The sequence below is a fragment of the Saccopteryx leptura genome, chromosome 2 (assembly GCF_036850995.1).
Source record: "Saccopteryx leptura isolate mSacLep1 chromosome 2, mSacLep1_pri_phased_curated, whole genome shotgun sequence".
NCBI lineage: Eukaryota > Metazoa > Chordata > Mammalia > Chiroptera > Emballonuridae > Saccopteryx > Saccopteryx leptura.
The window spans coordinates 277,687,085-277,707,368 of NC_089504.1; the positions used below are offsets into that span (position 1 = coordinate 277,687,085).

The 20,284-nt window shown below is 44.3% G+C and overlaps 1 protein-coding gene across 2 annotated transcripts; it reads left to right on the forward strand.

Moving 5' to 3' along the window:
• The first annotated feature begins 2,050 nt into the window (after positions 1 to 2,050).
• CTSE (cathepsin E) lies at positions 2,051 to 19,583 on the forward strand. Of its 2 annotated transcripts, none has more exons than XM_066366070.1 (9): positions 2,051 to 2,198; positions 2,849 to 3,005; positions 3,458 to 3,575; positions 4,669 to 4,787; positions 11,453 to 11,652; positions 14,022 to 14,144; positions 15,518 to 15,659; positions 15,754 to 15,852; positions 18,027 to 19,583. In XM_066366070.1, exons 1-9 carry the CDS (start codon positions 2,131 to 2,133, stop codon positions 18,189 to 18,191), a joined length of 1,191 nt encoding a protein of 396 aa, XP_066222167.1. In that variant the 5' UTR covers positions 2,051 to 2,130; the 3' UTR covers positions 18,192 to 19,583. The 2 variants fall into 2 exon arrangements, with proteins under 2 accessions (XP_066222167.1, XP_066222168.1); XM_066366071.1 differs by having other exon boundaries at positions 4,669 to 4,781.
• Positions 19,584 to 20,284: the final 701 nt, after the last annotated feature.

The window sequence follows — 20,284 nt, forward strand, 5'->3', positions numbered from 1 at the left end:
GCTGGGTAGCCCACAGCCGCCCAGATCAACCAGCTGTTTTTCAAGCCTGAGCCAGCCCAACCCTACATTTAGTGAACAGAGGTGAGGAGGATATGGAGGGGGAGCTGGAAGGTGGGAGAGGAAGCAGGGGTCACAATTATGCTCATTTCAACAGGTCAGTAATAATGACAATAATTCTGCAGAGAGCTCACTGGACTGGAAGTTAGGGGACCTCGGTACTAATCCTGGTGCTGCCACTGGATGAACCCCATGCTCTTAGGCTGGTCACTTTGTCTCTGTGCCTCCGTGCTCTCCTCTGTTATGAGAGTGGGGTTGCCTTCATGCTCTGGAAGAAGTCTTCAGGCACAAGGTCCTTATAGTGACACTCTTCAGTCCTGATGACACATTACAGTTTTTCAAGTACTTCCACTTGCCTTGTTTTGTGTATTTAATCCTACTTAAAATTCAACAATTTAGGTAGGGTTTCTGGCAAATGAAGAAATTGAGGTACCTTTTGGTTGGGTGCTAAAATGAATTATTTTGACTTCCAGCCACCTGTGGTTCATGCCCTTCTGGGTGCAGACTCTCTTCCCCATGAGCGGTAGAAGAGGACTCCGTGTCAGTGGGCAGATGCCACGGAGGCTTCATTCCCTTAGGGTCAGGAGTCAGGGTCTGGGTTATTCTCCACGCCCTTCTGATATCCTTTTTACATTTTTGGAGCCCACAGCAGGATTCAAGTTAGCTCCAAACTCTGTCTATCTGTTTCTGGAGCTTCAGAGATGGAAAGCAGAGTTTATCTAAACCCAGGTTCCCTATCACCTACTCCAGAGCTTGAGAATGTTGTCACATGTGATAGCCACGGTGGCTTCTGCTGCCGCCCTCACTCAGAGTGTCCCAACAACTTGGGTTAGAGTTAGAGAAAGGTGTTCCTTCCCGTCACCCTCCATCTCTACTCAAGAGAATGAAGCCTAGCCTCTGTTTAGTAGGTGGGATGTCCACGGAGATAAGCCGATGATGAGGGGTCTCCCATCCTGGAATAAATAGGTGCTGAGCTCTGCCACCCCCCTTACCCCTGACCCACTGGCAGGATCCTGTGCTCTTTGGCACTGTAATGGGATGAATTGTGTTCCCTAAAATTCATATGTTGAAGTCCTAACCCCCAGGACTTCAGAATATAACTGGTGTCATTATAAGAAGAGGAAATTTGGACACAGATATACAGAGAAAAGACCATGTAAAGACACAGGGAGGAGAAAGCGGCCATCTAAAAGCCAAAGAGAGAGACCTGAGGAGAAACCAATCCTGCTTCTGCTTGACCTTGGACTTCTAGCTTCCAGAATTATGTGAAAATAAAGTTCTGTTGCTTAAGCCACCTAGTCTGTGGGACTTCGTATGGCAGTGTGAGTAAACTTATACAAGCACCTGCTCAGAACTCTCACCCCTGGCACCTACCTCCCTGGCCCTCGAGGGCTGCCTCTGTTTTCTCCTCTGAGCCTCCCCCTAACCTTAGCCCTGGATTCAGCAAGTCTCTGGGATCAGAAACACTGTCCCCACAATCCACAGCTTTGGGAAGTGCTGATTGCTGTTTCAAAGTGGACTGGCCTTGGGGCTCTTAAGGAATTAAGGAAAGAAGAGGAAATACAGATAAAACAAACTAAGTAATACTTTGAGTTAGAACCCTTTCCACATGTGACAATTGAGTCATGCATGACAACTGAGCTTCCACTTCTCAGAAGTCTTTAGACAGACTCATGATAACAGTCAGAAAGGTGGTTCCCAGCATTCAGGGGTAAGGTGCTCCCTCAATAAATACAGGGCTTCTTGGGTCAGGGTGGGTGCCAAAGGCTGGGGGAGATGCTGAGCCTTGGACAACACTCTTACTCTTAGAGGCTGCACAGAACCCCAAGTCCCAGCCCAGATCCACCCACCCCTGCAGGAGTGAAAGGAGCTGAGGTGTGGAGGTTGCAACACCCTGTTACACATGCCATGTTTGCTTTGGGCCTGACTATTGACTTCAGGGACCTTATCTCTGTGTCCTCAGACTGGGCTGGGCACGTTTGCATGAGAGAGATTCAGTCCCCCTGCCCTGTGGGACAGAGGAAAGGAGAAGTGTCAGAAAGGCCAGTACAGGGCGAGAAAGAAGCAGCTGCAATGAAAACGCTTGTTCTTTTGCTGCTGGCGCTCCTGGACCTGGGGCAGGCTCAAGGACCTCTCCACAGGTGAGACCATGTCCCCAGCATTGTGTGCAGCAGGGGCAGTGCCCTGCCCTCAAGCTTAGGGCTCCCCTGAGAGAGGAAAGCCGATGGGGAAATAAAGAGGAGGGGAAACTGAGGGCTTGGAAAAGGTTTACCAAGTGGCTGCCTTGTGTTAGCCTTGGTCTCAAACCCACGACCAGCCATCCCTCGGCCTCCACCTCTGACGGAGCTGCCTGTCTGAGCCCAGGGACCTTCTCATGTTGGAAACAGCAGAAAACTGCAGCTGTGGTTTGCAATTCAAAACACCCAAGTATTTCCCCAAGAGAGTGACCACTGCCTCCAAGAATCTTTCTGTCCCTTTAAATCAGCCCTCATAGATTCATGTAAAACTTCAGACCCCCTCCCCACATGCCCTATATTCCCAGAAGATCTCAAAGAGCCCATCTCTGGGAGAGAGGGCCATTTCAAGTCTAAAAGTCTGAGTCTGCAGGAGCAGACACGAGACTAAGCAGGCTGGGGCAGAGGGCATTGATTCTGGTCAGACCCTGGTATGCTGTTTTGCAGATCTCCTCCTGTGTAATTTCCCAATTAACCTCTGGGAAAATGGAGTAGGGGAGGGAGGTTTAGAGAGAGGCAGAAACGCATCTCTTCCTCACATAAGGCTTTGTCCTCAGGGTGCCCCTCAGGAGGCGTCAGTCTCTCCGAAAGAAGATCCGAGCACGGGGCCAGCTCTCTGATTTCTGGAAATCCCAGAATTTGGACATGGTCCAGTTCACCGAGTCCTGCACAATGGACCAGAGTGCCAATGAGCCCCTCATCAACTACCTGGATGTGAGGCATCCTGGGGCAGAGGTTGGGAGTGGGGAGAGGGGAAGCGAGCTCAGTCTGGGTCATGGCTCGTGGGCAGCAGCACTGAGGGCCAGTCTGGATTTCTCCTCTCCATATGGGCTGATCCCCTGGGTCCCTGTGGACTTGGCTGAATAAGCCCCCGTGCACCTGAGTGTGTGGAGCTCTCTCTGGGAGAACAGGGATGAGAGGAAGAGATGAGGAAAGGGGCTTCCTCTGCCTTGCTCGCAATGACTCATAACAATGAGAATCAGGATAATGATTTGACCTTCTCCCTCTCCATCCTTCCTCTGTTCCTTTTACCTCTGATTGCCATTTCCCAGGGTCTCTGATCCCTAGTCTGTGCTAGCCCAAGCAGTGGCCCCACAGAGCTCTCCCTGGGTCCCTGACCCCTTCCCAGCACCCATACCCTGTTCCCTTCTCTCCCTTGCCTGTAGATGGAATACTTTGGCACCATCTCCATTGGCTCCCCTCCGCAGAACTTCACTGTCATCTTTGATACTGGCTCCTCCAACCTCTGGGTTCCCTCTGTGTACTGCACCAGCCCAGCCTGCAGTAAGTGAGCCAGGAGCCCTAACAGGGAATGGCTGGAAGCCACATATGGATCCAGAACCTGGCACTCCCAGGGAAGGGGTTTGATTCCAGCAACTGGTCATACCTGCACACAGCCTCCCCTCTCCACCCCGAGTCTGCCCTGGGACTGCCTTCTGCAGAAACAGGGCTGGGTCAGGAAGAAAGCTAAAACTTAACTACTATCCAAGCTAGCAACTTTCATACTGACTAGAACCAGTAGGAGGAAACTCTGCCATCAAGAAATACAAATTTTTGAATACATGGTGACTCACTCCCTTTGGAACATTGAAAAGAATATAGGGGACAGTTCCATTCCAGTGGCTTTTCCTGGGCAGGTATGTGGGTCAGGTTCTAGCACAGATTGTTCACCTGTTTCAAGGAGGCCCCGTGACCTGCCTTCTAAAAAACCAGAAGTGGGGCTGGTGGGGCACCAGGTGTGCTGGACCCGTTTGGCCAGAGGTAACTCGGAGGTTTTTGTGAAGACTAGGAAAAGGAGAGCTGAGGAAAGATGGCCTATTCTATGCAGGACAAGTTTTAGAGACGCAATGTCTCAGGAAACCCCAAGACTAGGTGTCCATGGGTTGGGCAAGGACCTGGCAGTGATTTTCTGGAATGGCAATTGTTTATCCCTGAATGCCAGGCTCTGGCCCACAGTGGCTGGCAGAGGTGCTGCCGGTGCCTGATACCCGGTGTTTATTTTGGTGTGCCTCATGAGGCCACAGGCAATTATGTTTGCTCAAGGACAATTTGGTCCCTTATTAGTCCCCCACATGCGTCTAGAGGGGACTGTAGTAGCTCACTAGGGAGGGCCTTGGCCCACCTTTCCAGAGGCCCCTGCGCATCATTCTGTCCTCGGACTGGTCTGGGCAGGTCTATGTTAGGGAGATTTGTTTCCCATTGCGCTGGGGGCAGAAAAAAGGAGAGGTGGCAAGGAAGGCCGAGGCAGAGTGAGAAAGAAGCTGCTGGTCGGGCCAACAACTGGAAGTGGGGGAAGAAACCGCACTCTGGGGTGGCAGGGCAGGGATGAAGGTAGCGAGCTGATGGTCCAGGCGAGAGCCACATCCTTGCTTTCCAGAGACACACGCCAGGTTCTACCCTTCTCGGTCCAGCACTTACAGTGCTGCAGGGAGTCATTTCTTCATTCAGTATGGAACTGGGAGCTTGTCTGGAATCATCGGAGCTGACCAAGTCTCTGTGAGTATACTGTAATTCCTTCTTTTTCTTCTCTCTCTCTGTCTCTCTCTGTCTCTCTCTCTCTCTCTCTCTCTCGATCAGAAACCCGGGAGAAAGAACACTTTTCAGAGCACTTAGTGGAACAGTGTCAGATTTGCTTCAAGAAGAGGTAGAAACAAGGAGGGCTGACCAGGTGGAGGTAACGCTCCCTGCCTGAAATGCAGCAAAGGGTCAGTCTGCAGTCTGCTCAGTGCGCGGAGTCCTAGAGAGGTGACAAGGGGGATTCCTCCAGGGACACAGTGCACAGGGCTAGGAACCTGGTGGCAGGGTTCACTCCTGAATCTCTGGCCCCAGGGGCACCAAGGAGACAACACCAGGCCTCCATCTTGAGGGATAAGGAAGTCCAAGCCTGGGCTCAGGTGGGAACTCAGTTATTGAAATAAGGCAATGAGGTAAGAGGTGGGAGTCTAATCATGGAGGCAAGCCACAATCCTAGTTGAGTTGTCAAAACAAAGGTTTTGGGTTAGCCTTGAACTTGATGCTGAGCTCATAAGCTGCTCATTAAACTCCTTTTGACCAAAGGTTCTTGGGTCCCAGAACTGTGGGAACGTAAACAATGTAAGAGATCTGGAGACCCTTGGTCCTGTCCTACCCAGGTTTATGGGCACTATTAAGTAGTTCTCCCCTTATTCATGGTTTCACCTTCCATGGTTGTAGTTATCCTCAGCCAACCACGGTCTGAAAATATTAAATGAAAAATTCCAGAAACAAACAGGTCATAAATTTTATCTATCTAGCTAGCTAGCTATCTATTTATTTTTAGAGAGGGTGGGGAGAGGGAAAGACAGGGACAGACAGCTAGGAAGGGAAAGAGATGAGAAGCATCAACTTCTAGTTGCGGCACTTTAGCTGTTCACTGATTGCTTTCTCATATGTGCCTTAACCGGAGAGGTAGGCACTACATCAAGTCAGTCACCCCTTGCTCAAGCCAGCGACCTTGGGCTCAAGCCAGCGACCTTGGGCTCAACCCAGTGACCTTTGGGCTCAAACCAGCAATCACGGGGTCATGTCTATAATCCCATGCTCGAGCCCACAACCCCGCACTCAAGCTGGTGACTTTGGGGTTTCAAACCTGGGTCTTCAGCATCCTAGCTCTACACTCTAACCACTGTGCCACCGCCTGGTCAGGCAACAACTCATAAATTTTAAATTGCATGTCTATCTGAATAGCATGATGAAATTTTGCACCATTTCATTCTGTCTCACCCAGGATGTGAATTTTTCCTTTGTCCAGGATATCCACATTGTACATGATCCCTGTCTATTAGTCACTTAGTAGCCAACTTGGTTATCAGATCAGTTATCAAAGAGAGAAAGAGAGACCACATTTTAGTAACTTTTATTACAGTATATTGTTTTGTTTTATTTTATTATTAGTTATTGTTAATCTCTTACTGTACCTAACTTATAAATTAAACATTACCATATGTATGCATAGAAAAACCCAACATGTATAGGGTTCAGTATTATCCCTGGTTTCAGGCACCCACTAAGGGTCTTGGAATGCTTACCCTTTGGATAAGGGAGGGACTACTGTATATGACAAGGCCTTTGGGGAAATACAGGCTGATCCACTAACGACGAGCACTGACCAGTTCTGGGGGCTCCTGAGGCCAGCAGGGCCCAGCCTTCATCAACATCCCTTTAAAGTGGGTGAGAGTAGGACATATGGAGTGAAAAAATGTCAGGAGCAAAAAACACACCATGGAAAAATATCACATACAGATAAAACAGTACACTGAGTTTCTCTATTAGAACATATGTAAAAGTTCAAATAACTGTTTAGAAGGCTACATCACATTCCAAACCAATCATCCCAATTGCCGCTGAGAAGCAGAGGAGGGACTGAACTGGCATGGGAAGGGAAATTTTAGCCTTTTTAGTTTGTCGCTTATCTGCCGGCTCACTGGGTAGTATGGGGCAATGGCCAAGCCCACAGCAACTCCAGCTTCCATGGGTCCCTTCTTCCAGTTTCCTGGCTCCGGTACCAGCTACATGTTTATCTCTGTAACAGACCGTGTCAGCATGTGCTACAGGACACCCCCATTACTGAGGCTCAGAGCAGTGAAAGAACAGGGTGGGTTCCAGTCCATCCTCAACCTTAAAGTTTTGATTCACCCTTCCCCCATCTGACATGGCTTTCCTTACTGACTGCCAAGCTGTAGGCTTCAGGCTGTAGCACCAGGACAAAGCAAATTCCTAATGTCACTGTTTAACCAGCACCTTCAATGGCATACAGTCAATTCTAGAATATAACCCTTTTTATATATAAATCCTAATGGCTGCTTCTCTTACCAAACACTGGCTGATACAGATAATGAAGATATGACATGCCCAAAATTGTGCATACAGCTACTGCAATCCTTAACAAGACAATTATAGCCTGAAATGTATATATAAGAAAAGCTGAAAATCAATGATCTAAGCATCTCTTTTAAGCAATAAACAACAGGAAGACAAGCAAACAACAAACAAAAGAAAATCAAACCCAAAGAAAGAGGAAAGAAGGAAATAAATAGAAGAATGGGACATCAATAAAATACATACAATAGAGAAAATCAATAAAGCCAAGAATTAACCCTTTACCAAGATCAATAAAATTTGTAAACCTCTAGCAAACTAATCAAGAAAATACAACTTAAGAACATTAGAAATGACATAATGCACTAGTAAAGACCCTGCAAACATTAAAATGATAAGAAAATACCAAGAATAATTTTAGCCTGACCAGGCAGTGGCACAGTGGATAGAGTGTCGGACTGGGATGCGGAGGACCCAGGTTCGAGACCCCCGAGGTCGCCAGCTTGAGCACGGGCTCATCTGGTTTGAGCAAAGCTCACCAGCTTGGGCCCAAGGTCGCTGGCTTGAGCAAGGGGTTACTCTGTCTGCTGTAGCCCCACGGTCAAGGCACATATGAGAAAGCAATCAATGAACAACTAAGGTGTCGCAACAAAAAACTAATGATTGATGCTTCTCATTTCTCTCTGTTCTGTCTGTCTGCTCCTATCTATCCCTCTCTCTGACTCTCTCTCTGTCTCTGTAATAATAATAATAATAATAATAATAATAATTTTATATAGATAAATTTGATAATTTTTAAATATATTGATAAATTTTACACTTTTAAAACAAATTGGCAAATGCCTCTGAGAAATACAGCCTGCCAAAACTGACACAAGAAAAAAATAGAAAATATGAATACTTCAATGTCAATTTAAATGTTGACTCTGTTATTAAAAACCTTTCCACAAAGAAAATTCCAGGCCTAGGTAGCTTCAGTGGTAAATTCTTCCAAACAGTTAAGGAAGAAATAGTGCCAACCTCACACAGATTCTCCCAGATAACTGATAAAGAAGAAACAGTTAATCACTTATTTTGTGAAGCCAACATAAATTGACCAACTTCAAAAAGTCATTATAAGAAATAAAAATTGTAGAACCAGTCTCTTTCTCACAAATGTAGATGCAAAAGTTCTCAACAAAATGTTAGCAAATAAAATTCTGTGATATATAAAAGGATAAGGTATCCCAACCCAGAGCCATTTTTCTCTGGGAATTTATCATCTAAGACAATAACAGGGGGGGAAAAATCACATAATCCTTTCTATTGATAAAATTCAACATCTGTTCATGATTTTTAATCTCTTAGAAAACTAGGAATATAAAAGTCACTTTCTTAATCTGATAAAGGATATTTATAAAGACGCCCACAGCAAACTTCATACTTAATCAAGAATTATTGAGAGACTTCCCCCTGAAATCAAGAATGAGTCAAGGATGTTCAATCTTAATGCAATAAGGCAGTAAAAAAAAAAAAAAAAAAAAAGAAATTAAGGGCATTAGGATTGTAAAGCAAGAAATAACACTGTTATTGTTCACATTTACATGATTCTATATGTGGAAAAATCCCAAAATATTTACAGACTATTAGGATTAGTAAGTGAATTTAGTGAAGTTGCTGGGTACTATATCAACATACAAAATCATTTAAATTTCTTTCTTTTTTTTACCTACATTTTATTTATTGATTTTACAGAGAGAGGAGGGCAGGGGGGCAGTAATCAACTCATAGTTGCCTCACTTTAGTTGTTCATTGATAGCTTGTCATATGTGTCTTGACTGGGCAAGCCCAGGGTTTCCAATCAGTGACCTCAGTGTTCCAGGTGGGTGCTCTGTCCACTGTGCCACCACAGGCCAGGCTTAAATTTCTATATATTAGGGAAAACAAATGAAAACATATTTTTAATGATATTATTTATAATAATATCAAAACATCAAATACCTAGAAGTTAATTTAATAATGTACAGGACCTTTACTCTAAAAACTATAAAACATTAAATGAAATTAAGAAAGATCCACATAAATTGAAAGATAAACCATGCTTATGACTCAGTATTTTAAATAAGTCAATTTTTTCCAAATTGATCTATAGATTCAATGTTACCTCAATCAAAACAAAAACATTTTTATTGGAAATTGACAAGCTAATTCTAAAATTTATATAAATATGTAATATACCAACATACTCTAGATGAAGAATAATACTGGCAAATATTAAGACTTATTATAAAAATATAGCAATTTAGATATGTGGTATTGGCACAGGATAGACAAATAGAGAAATGGAACAGAATAGAAAATTCAGAGATGACTCACACAGTCACCTGATTTATGTTGAACATGATACCTCAGAGGAGCAAAGGATGATGTATTTATTAAATGGTTCTGGGTCATCTAGATATACATACAGTAAAAACAAAAAAACTCGACTCTTACCTCACACATTATAGAATGTCTCATAGACTATAAATATAAATGTGAAACATAAAATAACAAAGCTTTTTGAAGAAAACATAGAAAAATAACTTCATAAATTTTAGGTAAAAATTTCTGAAACAAGTTATAAAAAACACTAATTAAAAGAAAAAAATTGATAAATTTGACTATATTGAAATTCATATCTACTGTTCATTAAAAATACCATTAGGGGCCTTGGCCGGTTGGCTCAGTGGTAGAGCGTCAGCCTGGCGTGCAGAAGTCCTGGGTTCGATTCCCGGCCAGGGAACACAGGAGAGGCGCCCATCTGCTTCTCCACCCCTCCCCCTCTCCTTCCTCTCTGTCTCTCTCTTCCCCTCCCGCAGGGAGGCTCCATTGGAGCAAAGATGGCCCGGGCGCTGGGGATGGCTCCTTGGCCTCTGCCCCAGGCGCTGGAGTGGCTCTGGTCGCAACAGAGCGACGCCCCGGAGGGGCAGAGCATCGCCCCCTGGTGGGCAGAGCGTCGCCCCCTGGTGGGCATGCCGGGTGGATCCCTGTCAGGCGCATGTGGGAGTCTGTCTGACTGTCTCTCCCTGTTTCCAGCTTCAGAAAAATACAAAAAAAAAAAAAAAAATACCATTAGGAGTGTAAAACCACCAGTCACGACCTGGAGAAGTTTGTAATATTCAACAGAGGATGAGATTCCAGAATATGAGCTTGATCCCAGATAAAGAACCATTACCAATCAATTTTTTAAAAATGCAGACAAACCTACTTCACAAAAGAAAGTATCCTATGTCCAATGTCCTTAGTCATCAGGAAATACAAAATAAAAACAAATGTGCCTGCTGCATATGTACTAAAATACTGAAATGGAAAAGAAGTCAACATTCAGTGTTGGTGGAGATATAGAGCCACTGGCAGCTGGAACTCTCAAAATATTGGTATTGAAAACATCAGTTGGTACAAATCACTTTGGAAAATTCTGTCAGTATTTACTCAATCTGTCAGTATTTAAGCATACCCGATGATCTAACAATTTTACCCCGAGGCATATATCCAACAGAAATACATGCACAAGTTCACCCAAAAGACATGTACAAACTGCATTATTAGCAATAGTCAAGCACAGGAAACAACCCAAATATCCATCATGATAGAAGGCATTAATAATGATGGTATATTCATACTGTGGCATACAATGACCAAATTAGAACAGCATGCAACAAGCCTAATTAATGTTGGGTGACAGAAGCCACATACTGAAGAATTCATACTGTGTGAATCCATTTATAAAAAATTCAAAAAGAAGCAAAGACAATACATACTATTAGAAGCCAAAAGACTAGCTGCTCTTGAGGAAAGGCACAATGATTGGCAGGGGGCATGAAGGGGGTCTGGGGGGTTACAATGTCCTGTTTCTCAGTTTGGGAGCTGGCTCACATGGGTAAGTACAGTTTGTGAACATTCGTTGAACTGCACATTTATGATTTCTGTATTATACTTCAACAAAAAAATTTAAGTTGAAAAATTGAGTGGGACTATGGCAAAAATTACTGTGCCCATTTAACCAAGAAACGTTGAGTCAGAGAAGAATTAGCTTCAGGACAGAGAGCTCTGAGACCCTTTGCCAAAGAACTACTGTGGCCTGACCTGTGGTGGTGCAGTGGATAAAGCGTCAACCTGGAAAACTGAGGTCACTGGTTCAAAACCCTGGGCTTGCCTGGTCAAGGCACATATGGGAGTTGATGCTTCCTGCTCCTCCTCCCTTCTCTCTCTCTCTCCTCTCTCAAATGAATACATAAAATCTTAAAAAAAAAAAAAAAAAAAAAAAGAACTGTGCACATTTAATTTGGTCTTTCTCCTATCAGGTGGAAGGATTGACTGTGGTCAACCAGCAGTTTGGAGAGAGCGTCACAGAGCCTGGCCAGAGCTTTGTGAATGCAGAGTTTGATGGAATTTTGGGACTGGGATACCCTTCCTTGGCTGTTGGAGGGGTGACTCCAGTCTTCGACAGCATGTTGGCCCAGAACCTGGTGGACGTACCCATGTTTTCTGTCTACATGACTAGGTAAGCCTGCCAGCTGAGGTCAATTATATCTCCAGGGAGAGGACGTGGTGCCCCTGAAGGAGCACTAGACCAGCAGCCACAACACCTGGGTTGGAGCTCTTGTTTGGCCAGCTATGTGATTTTGGGAAAAACACTTAATCTCTTTGTTGAGGAAATGGGACTTGCCTCATAAAGTTGTTGTGAAAAGCACTTTGTTAATAACTCTAGTACACTGGACTAATTTAGGGAATGACTGGAATTGGGTACTTATTTATGCAGTGAATACCATATTCCCCCATGTATAAGACACTCATTTCCCCACCAAAATTTGGTGTCTAAACACTAGTTGTGTCTTATACAGTGGTTGTACTTTTTTTACTTGCATTTTGCGCTTTTTTGCACTTGTTTTTGCGCCCATTGTTGAAGACAGTGATTCGTGATCAGACACAGATGAGGACAAGCTAATGGATGGGAGTTTTGACAGTCATGAGGGGTTGTATGAATATTATGATGAATAAAACTTGAGTTCAATGACTTTATGTAATACTTTTTTTTTTCAAATTTTGGACCCTCAAATTGAAGTGCGTCTTATACATGGGATCATATGGGGAAATACCGTAAATACTTCTCAAGCCCCTATTGTGTGCCGAGCATCATGTTAGGCAATGGGAACACAATGAAACATGAAAGACAGTCCCTGTCCTCAGAAGCTTAATTCCAATGGGGGAGGCAGGAAAATAAAGCTGACAATAAAATAATTACTTGTTGATGGATAAACAAAGTGTAGCATATACATACAATAGAATGTATTCAGCCTTAAGAAGAAAGGAAATTCTAACACATGCTACAGCATGGATGAATCTTGAAGATACTATGCTAAGTGAATGAAACAAGCCTATCACAAAAGGACCACTTGTATGATTTTACTTATATGAACTACCTAGGGTGGTCAGCTTCATAGAACTAGAAAGTAGAATGGTGGCTAACAGGGATTGGGGGAGGAGGGAGTGGGAAGTCATTGAATGGCTGCACAGATTTGGTTTTACAGAATGAAAAGGTTCTAAAGACTGCAAAACAACTAGAATATACATATTTAACACTACTAAGCTGTACACTTAAAAGTGATTAAAATAGTAAATGTTATGTTATGTGTATTTTGAATTGTATGTGGTGGTTTTGGAAAAGGTCATGAGGCTCATTCTTGTCTGGGGTCCTGGGAGGGTCATCTCACCTTCCTCTCTATGCAGAGAAGATTTATTTTCCCCACTCCTTCCTAGAAGACCTGGCTGACCTTCCCCTGTTTTAGCATAAGCCCATTTCCTTTGTTTTTCTTTCCCATGTGGAGAGTCTTAACTTTCCTAGATCAAATTATTCTTCTCTTGCATGGCCTCAACTGGGACAGGCCCTGGGCAGAACTGTGAGTGAAGGGCAGGTTGTCTAGACTCCTCTGCCTCCCCCTTTCTGAGCCTCCTGTTCCCCTCCTGCCTGGGAAGATATGAGCTGCCATGGGAAACAGCAAAGGCTTTGCAGTCATTCTGACCTGGACTTAAATCCTACCATTTCCGTTACTTCATTTCCCTGAGCCTCTGTGTCCTCAAATGGACACTAGGTGGTGTGAGAATTGAGTAAGATTAGGCAGGTAAAACTCCTAGCACAGTGCCTTGTAGAAAGGCCATCAACAACCATTTGTTCTTTACCCTTTGCCTCTTCAAAATCGCTTTCTTAAGATTCCCACAGACAACCAGTTCTCTTCCCCTTTAATACCCTACCTTGCCAAGCCCCAAGTTTTGTATTTTTCTGATCCTTTTTCTCCTGAAAATAAGTCAGATTTATGTCCTATTGCCCTACAACCCTGTTAGGTGCCAGAACATAATCTGAGAAGTCACCAATAAAAAATAATAAATGTTTAAGCTTTAACAAGTCATGTTGTGTTCACATTAGCTTTTTTGCCTTAACACAAAAGAGTGAATAATGTGGAAACAAACTCCAGGCACCAGCTCAACAATAGTGGGGAACATACTCGGGGAAAAGGTATCTTTTAGGGGTGCCTCCAGTCACACAGTGTATGCACATCTCAGGGTGGTCCTGGCCTTGGTCTTGCATGGGTTCTGCATGTCCAGACCTGTTTTCCCCATTTCTGCATCCTGTTTATCCACGAAGCAGGAGGATTCACAGATCAGTGAGCAGAGCTGTCTCTATTCATTTGCTCAAAAGGTCCAGACTAACCAGTTCGCGGTAGTCAGAAGCCCTGGTCTCAAAGCCTGGGGTTATATTTCTGCCTGTCTACTTGGTGTGAGTGATTCAGACCAAGGGCCAGAGTTCTAGCTGAAGCTCGTTCCTAGGGTTTTCCAGTGGCTCTTCCTTAGCAATCTGCCTTTCTCTCCCTGTAGTGACCCAGAAGGTGGTGCAGGGAGCGAACTGATTTTTGGAGGCTATGACCACTCCCATTTCTCTGGGAGTCTGAATTGGGTCCCAGTCACCAAGCAAGGTTACTGGCAGATCGCAGTAGACACGTAAGTATTCTCCACAAAGTATGGTATTGAGGGAAGAACTCATAATAGGCACAGGTCTACTTGAATTAACTAAGTTGACCTGAATGAAAGTGCTGGCCACTGGGGGAGGATGCGGGGAGCCTGCTGTGTGAGGCTAGAGGTGTGCAGGTGCTGAGCAGAGGAGTAGGAAGGAGCATCAGGAACCAGGATGACAGGCATGGGTACCAACTTTCAGTTTCCTTCCTTGTACATGCGGTGTGCCTTCAACTCAACTGATGGCAACTACAAGCACTCAACCAGCTGCTTCTTGTTCAGTCAACATTAATGAACACAGAGGTCAGGCAGAGTGAAACGAGAACGCAAAAGTGAATGGACTCAGATTTTGCTTTCACAAAGGATGTACAGATGAGATCTGCGTACAGACTACTGCTAGTAAAGAGGAAGGTGGTCAGTGCTCCCTGAGATGTGCCACCAAAGTGGCCCAGCAGATAGGGCAAGACAGCTTCTATCTGATGAAATCCTCAAGGGTTTCACGGAGGTGGCAGTATTGCCTGAGCCTTCCCATGCGTGCACACACGCACGCGCGCACACACACCTGGCAAGGAGCAATTGGAGAAGTGAGGCTAGATACCTAACACATTCCTGGCACTGTTTTAGAAATGACAGAATTTTTTTAAAATGTAATTCAGCCAGGAATAAGTTCCAGCAAGGCGCCAGGCATATGCTAAGCACTAGGGATACAAGAGCAAAAAGCCCCAATGTCCACTGTCTGTGAGGGTCTTTCAAACTATAAGGATTTACCCATTTATGGGTCATAATATCATTTTAGGGGATCACAACCTACATTAAAATTTTTTTCCATTGATTTGAGAGGAAGGGGGAAGGGAGAGAGAGAGAGAGAAAAGCATCAACTTATTGTTACACTTAGTAGTTCCATTTAGTTGTGCATTCATTGATTGCTTCTCATACATGCCCTGACCAGGGATTGAATCTGAGACCCTGGTGCTCAGGGACAGCACTTTATCCACTGAGCCACCTGGCTAGGGCCATGACTTACATTTTTTAATGAAATGGAGTAAAACAGAAAATATCAGTGCACTTCACATATTATGGTCAAACACTGTTTCATGAAATTTTTATTGTGTGTATGAGTACATGTGTGTGGGTCAAGAAGTAAATGTATTTCCTGCTATGAATCTCAGTCAAAACAAATTGAGGAACACGCATGGAACTCTTTGGTGAGAGAGACCAAAATGGAAATCATTAACGTGCTTCAGGTGTCAGAGAGCCCAGTGGGGGGAAAGAGCTGCTGGGGAGCCAGGGGAGGCTTGGGGCCGGGGGTAGGGGGCCGGAGGAGAAGGCTGGGGGACTGACGATGCTTCCTTTGCCCTCAGAATCCAGGTGGGGGGCACTGTGGTGTTCTGCCCAGAAGGCTGCCAGGCCATTGTGGACACAGGGACCTCCCTCATCACAGGCCCCTCGGATGAGATCAGGCGGCTGCAGAAGGCCATTGGGGCAGAGCTCATGGATGGAGAAGTGAGCGCCTGCTGAGGGCGAGGGAGAGCAGGGGGCCGGGGCCTTTCTTGGGAGATGGTAGATTTCTAAAGTGATACCCTATGTTGTGTTTTAGTATGCTGTGGAGTGTGACAATCTCAATGTCATGCCAGATGTCACCTTCATCATCAATGGAGTCCCCTACATTCTTCAACCAACTGCCTACACCCTGCTGGTAAGAACTGCTTTCTCACTTGAAGTAATGAACACACAATACAATGTACAGATGATGTATGATATTATAGAATTATACAACTGAACCCTATATAATTTTATTAACTGATGTCACCCCAATGAATTCAATTAAAAATATATTGCACACACAAAACACACACACACAATATAGCAGAAAAGGAAATAAAGCTCTGTTTTTTCATTTTGCAAGTCACTGGGCCTTCCCCACATACCTGCCACTTCCCTTTTCTCAAACAGTCGCCCGCAGTCAGGCTGCATTTACCCCAAGCCCCCCTCCTGTCTTACCCTGCACCGAGGTGTCATTTCCTCTGGGAAGGACGCCACTGCCTGTGTAGGGTGGAAGGACCACTGGGCTGGTTCTCCAGTTTCCTGTTCCGCCCTGAAGAGCCTCAAACCTGGGACAAGCCATTCAATGAGCTTTGCCAACATTGTCATTGACCTCAACCAGCAAAATCCTCTTAACCCCAAGTCAGACTGGGGATGTTATTATCCCATTTTTTAGACAGGTATATTGAGACTCAGACAGTTAATGGTTCTAGATATGAGCTGTCTAGGGGTAGGAGGTACAAAATAAGGTTATATCTCTTCTAATATATGTTCAAATTAACATTGTCCTCAAACAAGAAAATGCCTTGTTGCGGTAGAAGCATGAGTGTGAATGAAGGATGCAGTAGAAAGGGAACTCCCTGGTGTCTGGGAAATCCATGCCCACTTCATACCGCAGTTGGCCTGATTTTCAATATCATAGTTCTTTGGTGACACACTTTAATGCACTAACTTTGCCCAAGAGTCACCCACAGCATTATGGTGACTGCGCCAGAATTGAGGTGCTAAGGTGTAGACTAAGGGCTTTAGGGCTTTACCCACCTCCACACCTTGATCTCCATTAACCCCTTCCTAAAGCCACCAGGTGTAAACATATAGTAAAAGTAAAACCAAATGTTTTACTTTAAAACACAGCTTTGTGTCAGGCCCCCTAAACTCCTCCAACAAAGGAATTCCGAAGCAGCCACTATGAACATTGTAGTGAATACAAGCTAGACATTTCAACTGCCACATTCATCATCTATACACAGTTCACCACTCCAGCACCCACTCACCCCCATGCCTTTCCCTGTACCCAATATGGTGCCATTGTCCTTTTCTGCCAGCAGATTCCAATCAGAGCCACCTCAATCCATCACGGATGCTATAATACCTTTGTGTTACTGTCCTCTTTCTCTCAAGAAAGCTCTTTAGCCCTCTGCAAATTTTCCCACTTCCTCATCAGCAACCTCAAACTTCAAGGGCTTGTTGGAAAAACCACACCTTTCTGTTAGATCCCAACTCTTTGCCAAACTAAAATATGAGGTTGGAGGAGATTCATTCTTCTCATGGAACAAGGGATGGCTACTTGCCCTGTACCTGAAAGGAGCCACTCAAATGATTCTTGTCAGAATGTCAGTGAGAAAACAGCATTGGCTAGCCATTTATAGAGCAACTTCTCTCCTTTTAAAATAAATTGAGTTAAGCTTCACTAGAAACTAAAGAAACCAGAATTTAAATCAAGATCTTCTAATGCCAAACCTTTCTCTCCTCAGTTCTACATCAGTTTTCCCCATTGTGAAATGGTGCTGGGGATGGGAGTGTATAATAGATCAGTGGTCCCCAAACTTTTTTGGGCCACGGACCGGTTTAATGTCAGAAAATATTTTCACGGACTAGCCTTTAGGGTGGGATGGATAAATGTATCACGTGACCGAGACAAGCATCAAGAGTGAGTCTTAGACGGATGTAACAGAGGGAATTTGGTCATTTTTAAAAAATAAAACATCATTCAGACTTAAATATAAATAAAACGAAAATAATGTAAGTTATTTATTCTTTCTCTGCAAACCGGAACCAAATGGCCCACGGACCGGTAGCGGTCCGTGGCCAGGGGGTTGGGGACCACTGTAATAGATGACCAGTCCTCAAAATTGTAGAACTTAGAAGCCCAGGCCCACATCTGTGAAATTGTTTAAACGCTTTACTGAGTACAAAGGTGTTTGAAACAGGAGGAGGAACCAACCAACCAAAATTGTGAAGCAGCTGTCTCAGGCTATTCAGTGAGGCCCCACCGCCACACGTCCCTCTTTCCCAGTATGTCACTCACAGCCTCCCTTCCAATCCTAGGACTTTGTAGATGGAATGAAGTTCTGCTCCAGTGGCTTTCAAGGTCTTGACATCCATCCTCCAGCTGGGCCCCTCTGGATCCTGGGCGATGTCTTCATTAGACAGTTTTACTCTGTCTTTGACCGTGGGGAGAACCGGGTGGGGCTGGCCCCAGCCATCCCCTAAATAGGGACCTGTGTCTGTGTCTGCCTGATTACCACCCCTTAGAAATCCAGCTGGGCCTGTTAGGTTGGGACATAATTCACACCTGCCAAAAAGTTATTTTCAATAGAATGCATTCGTTCCAGAGTTGCAATTTGAATTAGGAGCAAGCAGTGTGTGAGACCACACACACACACACACACACACACACTCACACACACACATACTCATATATTTCCATATACCCACCACCTCTACCACCATCATGATAGAAGAATTAAGTAAGTTGTATGCCCATACCTTTTATTGCTTTTTGCTAACATTTTATTATGAAAATCTCCAAACATGTATGGAGGCAGAGATTACAGTACAATAAATTCCCCTACACATTGCCAGGACTGTTTTATTCGCACCACCACCCACTCCTCTCTCCAGCCCCACATACTGGATTATTTTGAAGCAAATCTTAGCATCACATCATATATCATTACATCAAGGACTTATCCATAAATCCTCCTAACATCTTAAATGTTCAAAAGTTCCCTGTCATCTCATAAATGCTTGGTCGTGTTTATAGTTGATTTGTTTGCCTAAGAATTCACAAGTCCACAAATGATATTTATTTGAAATGTCTCTTATGTCTCTTTTCAGCTGTAAAGTTTACCACATTCTGAACTTTGCTGGTTGAAATTCAGAGGTGTCATGTAACATGGCTCTCTGAGCCCCTCTCTCCTATAACAGGGTAGTTAGGTCAGGTCTGGAGGCCTGATTTTATGGCAAGAATACTTCATAGATGGTGCTGGGTACCTCCCACTGTATTCCATCAGGAGACAGGTGATGCCTAGCATCTCTCTGTTTGGGGTGTTAGACTGATGAGTGGGTCCCAGAGTTTCTCAGCCTCATCCATCCACTTATGACAAAAATTCCCTTTCATATTTTACCTTCAGGTTTTAGCTGCCATTGGTGATTAGTGCTTTGATCCACACTGTTATTAGGGATGCAAAACAGGGATTTTTCTAATTCTATTTTTTTTCCTGTTAGCTGGGATTCTTTCATGCACACACACACACACACACACACACACACACAAACTTTTACAGACACAAAGAACAGACTGATGGTTGTCAGAGGGGAGGAATAAACTTGGAGACTGCATGAAAAAAATAAAGAGATTAAGAAGTCCAAATTGGTAGTTACAAAACAGTCCCAGGGATGTAAAGTACAGCATAGGAAATATAGGCACTAATGTAATAACTATGTACGGTGCCAGGTGGGTGCTGGAAATATAGGAGGAAACGCTTTGTAAAGTATATGATTATCTAAACTCTATGCTGTGCACCTGAAACCAATACAAAATAATATCAAATGTCAACTGCAACTGAAAAATAAAAATTTTTAAATAATAATAAAATAAAATAAGGCAAAAACTAACTTTATTTATTTATTTATTTTTGTATTTTTCTGAAGTTAGAAGCGGGAAGGCAGTCAGACAGACTCCCACATGTGTCCGACTGGAATACACCCAGCATGCCCACCAGGGGATGATGCTCTGCCCATCTGGGGCATTGCTCCACTGCTACCGGAGCCATTCTAGCACCTGAGGCAGAGGCCATGGAGCCATCCTCAGCACCCAGGCCAGTTTGCTCCAATGGCTGCGGGAGGGGAAGAGAGAGACAGAGAGGAAGGAGAGGGGGAGGGGTGGTGAAGCAGATGGGCGCTTCTCCTGTGTGCCCCGACCAGGAATCAAACCCCGGGCTTTCACACGCTGGGCCAACGTTCTACCGCTGAGCCAATTGGCCAGAGACAAAAACTAATTTTGTAAATCAACTGTTTGCTCACCATGAAGTATAGCTTATACAGGAAAGGCAAACTTACTTGTTTGTTTTTTATCCCTTTACTTATCAGTTTTGGAATAATGAGTGTTTTGGCTTACTGCAGTTTTTTAATGCTGAAATCACCCCACATTTATTTAGTCAGGCTCCCCCTCAAGTTAGTTCCTGTGAATTTTTACTTCATATAACACAAAGAGTTTCTCCATTTTCCAGAGTTCTGGTTCCTTGTATTATGTTTGTATGTTTGTAGTGAATGGAAATACACTGTTCACAAAAATTAGGGGA

What these genes read in the sequence shown, in the direction of transcription:
- CTSE (XM_066366070.1), top strand. Translation starts at nt 2,131, where the DNA reads ATGAAAACGCTTGTTCTTTTGCTGCTGGCGCTCCTGGACCTGGGGCAG. An exon ending in CTGCACCAGCCCAGCCTGCA is followed by an intron (nt 3,576 to 4,668) that starts GTAAGTGAGCCA and finishes CTTGCTTTCCAG; the next exon opens with AGACACACGCCAGGTTCTAC. An exon ending in TGGCAGATCGCAGTAGACAC is followed by an intron (nt 14,145 to 15,517) that starts GTAAGTATTCTC and finishes CTTTGCCCTCAG; the next exon opens with AATCCAGGTGGGGGGCACTG.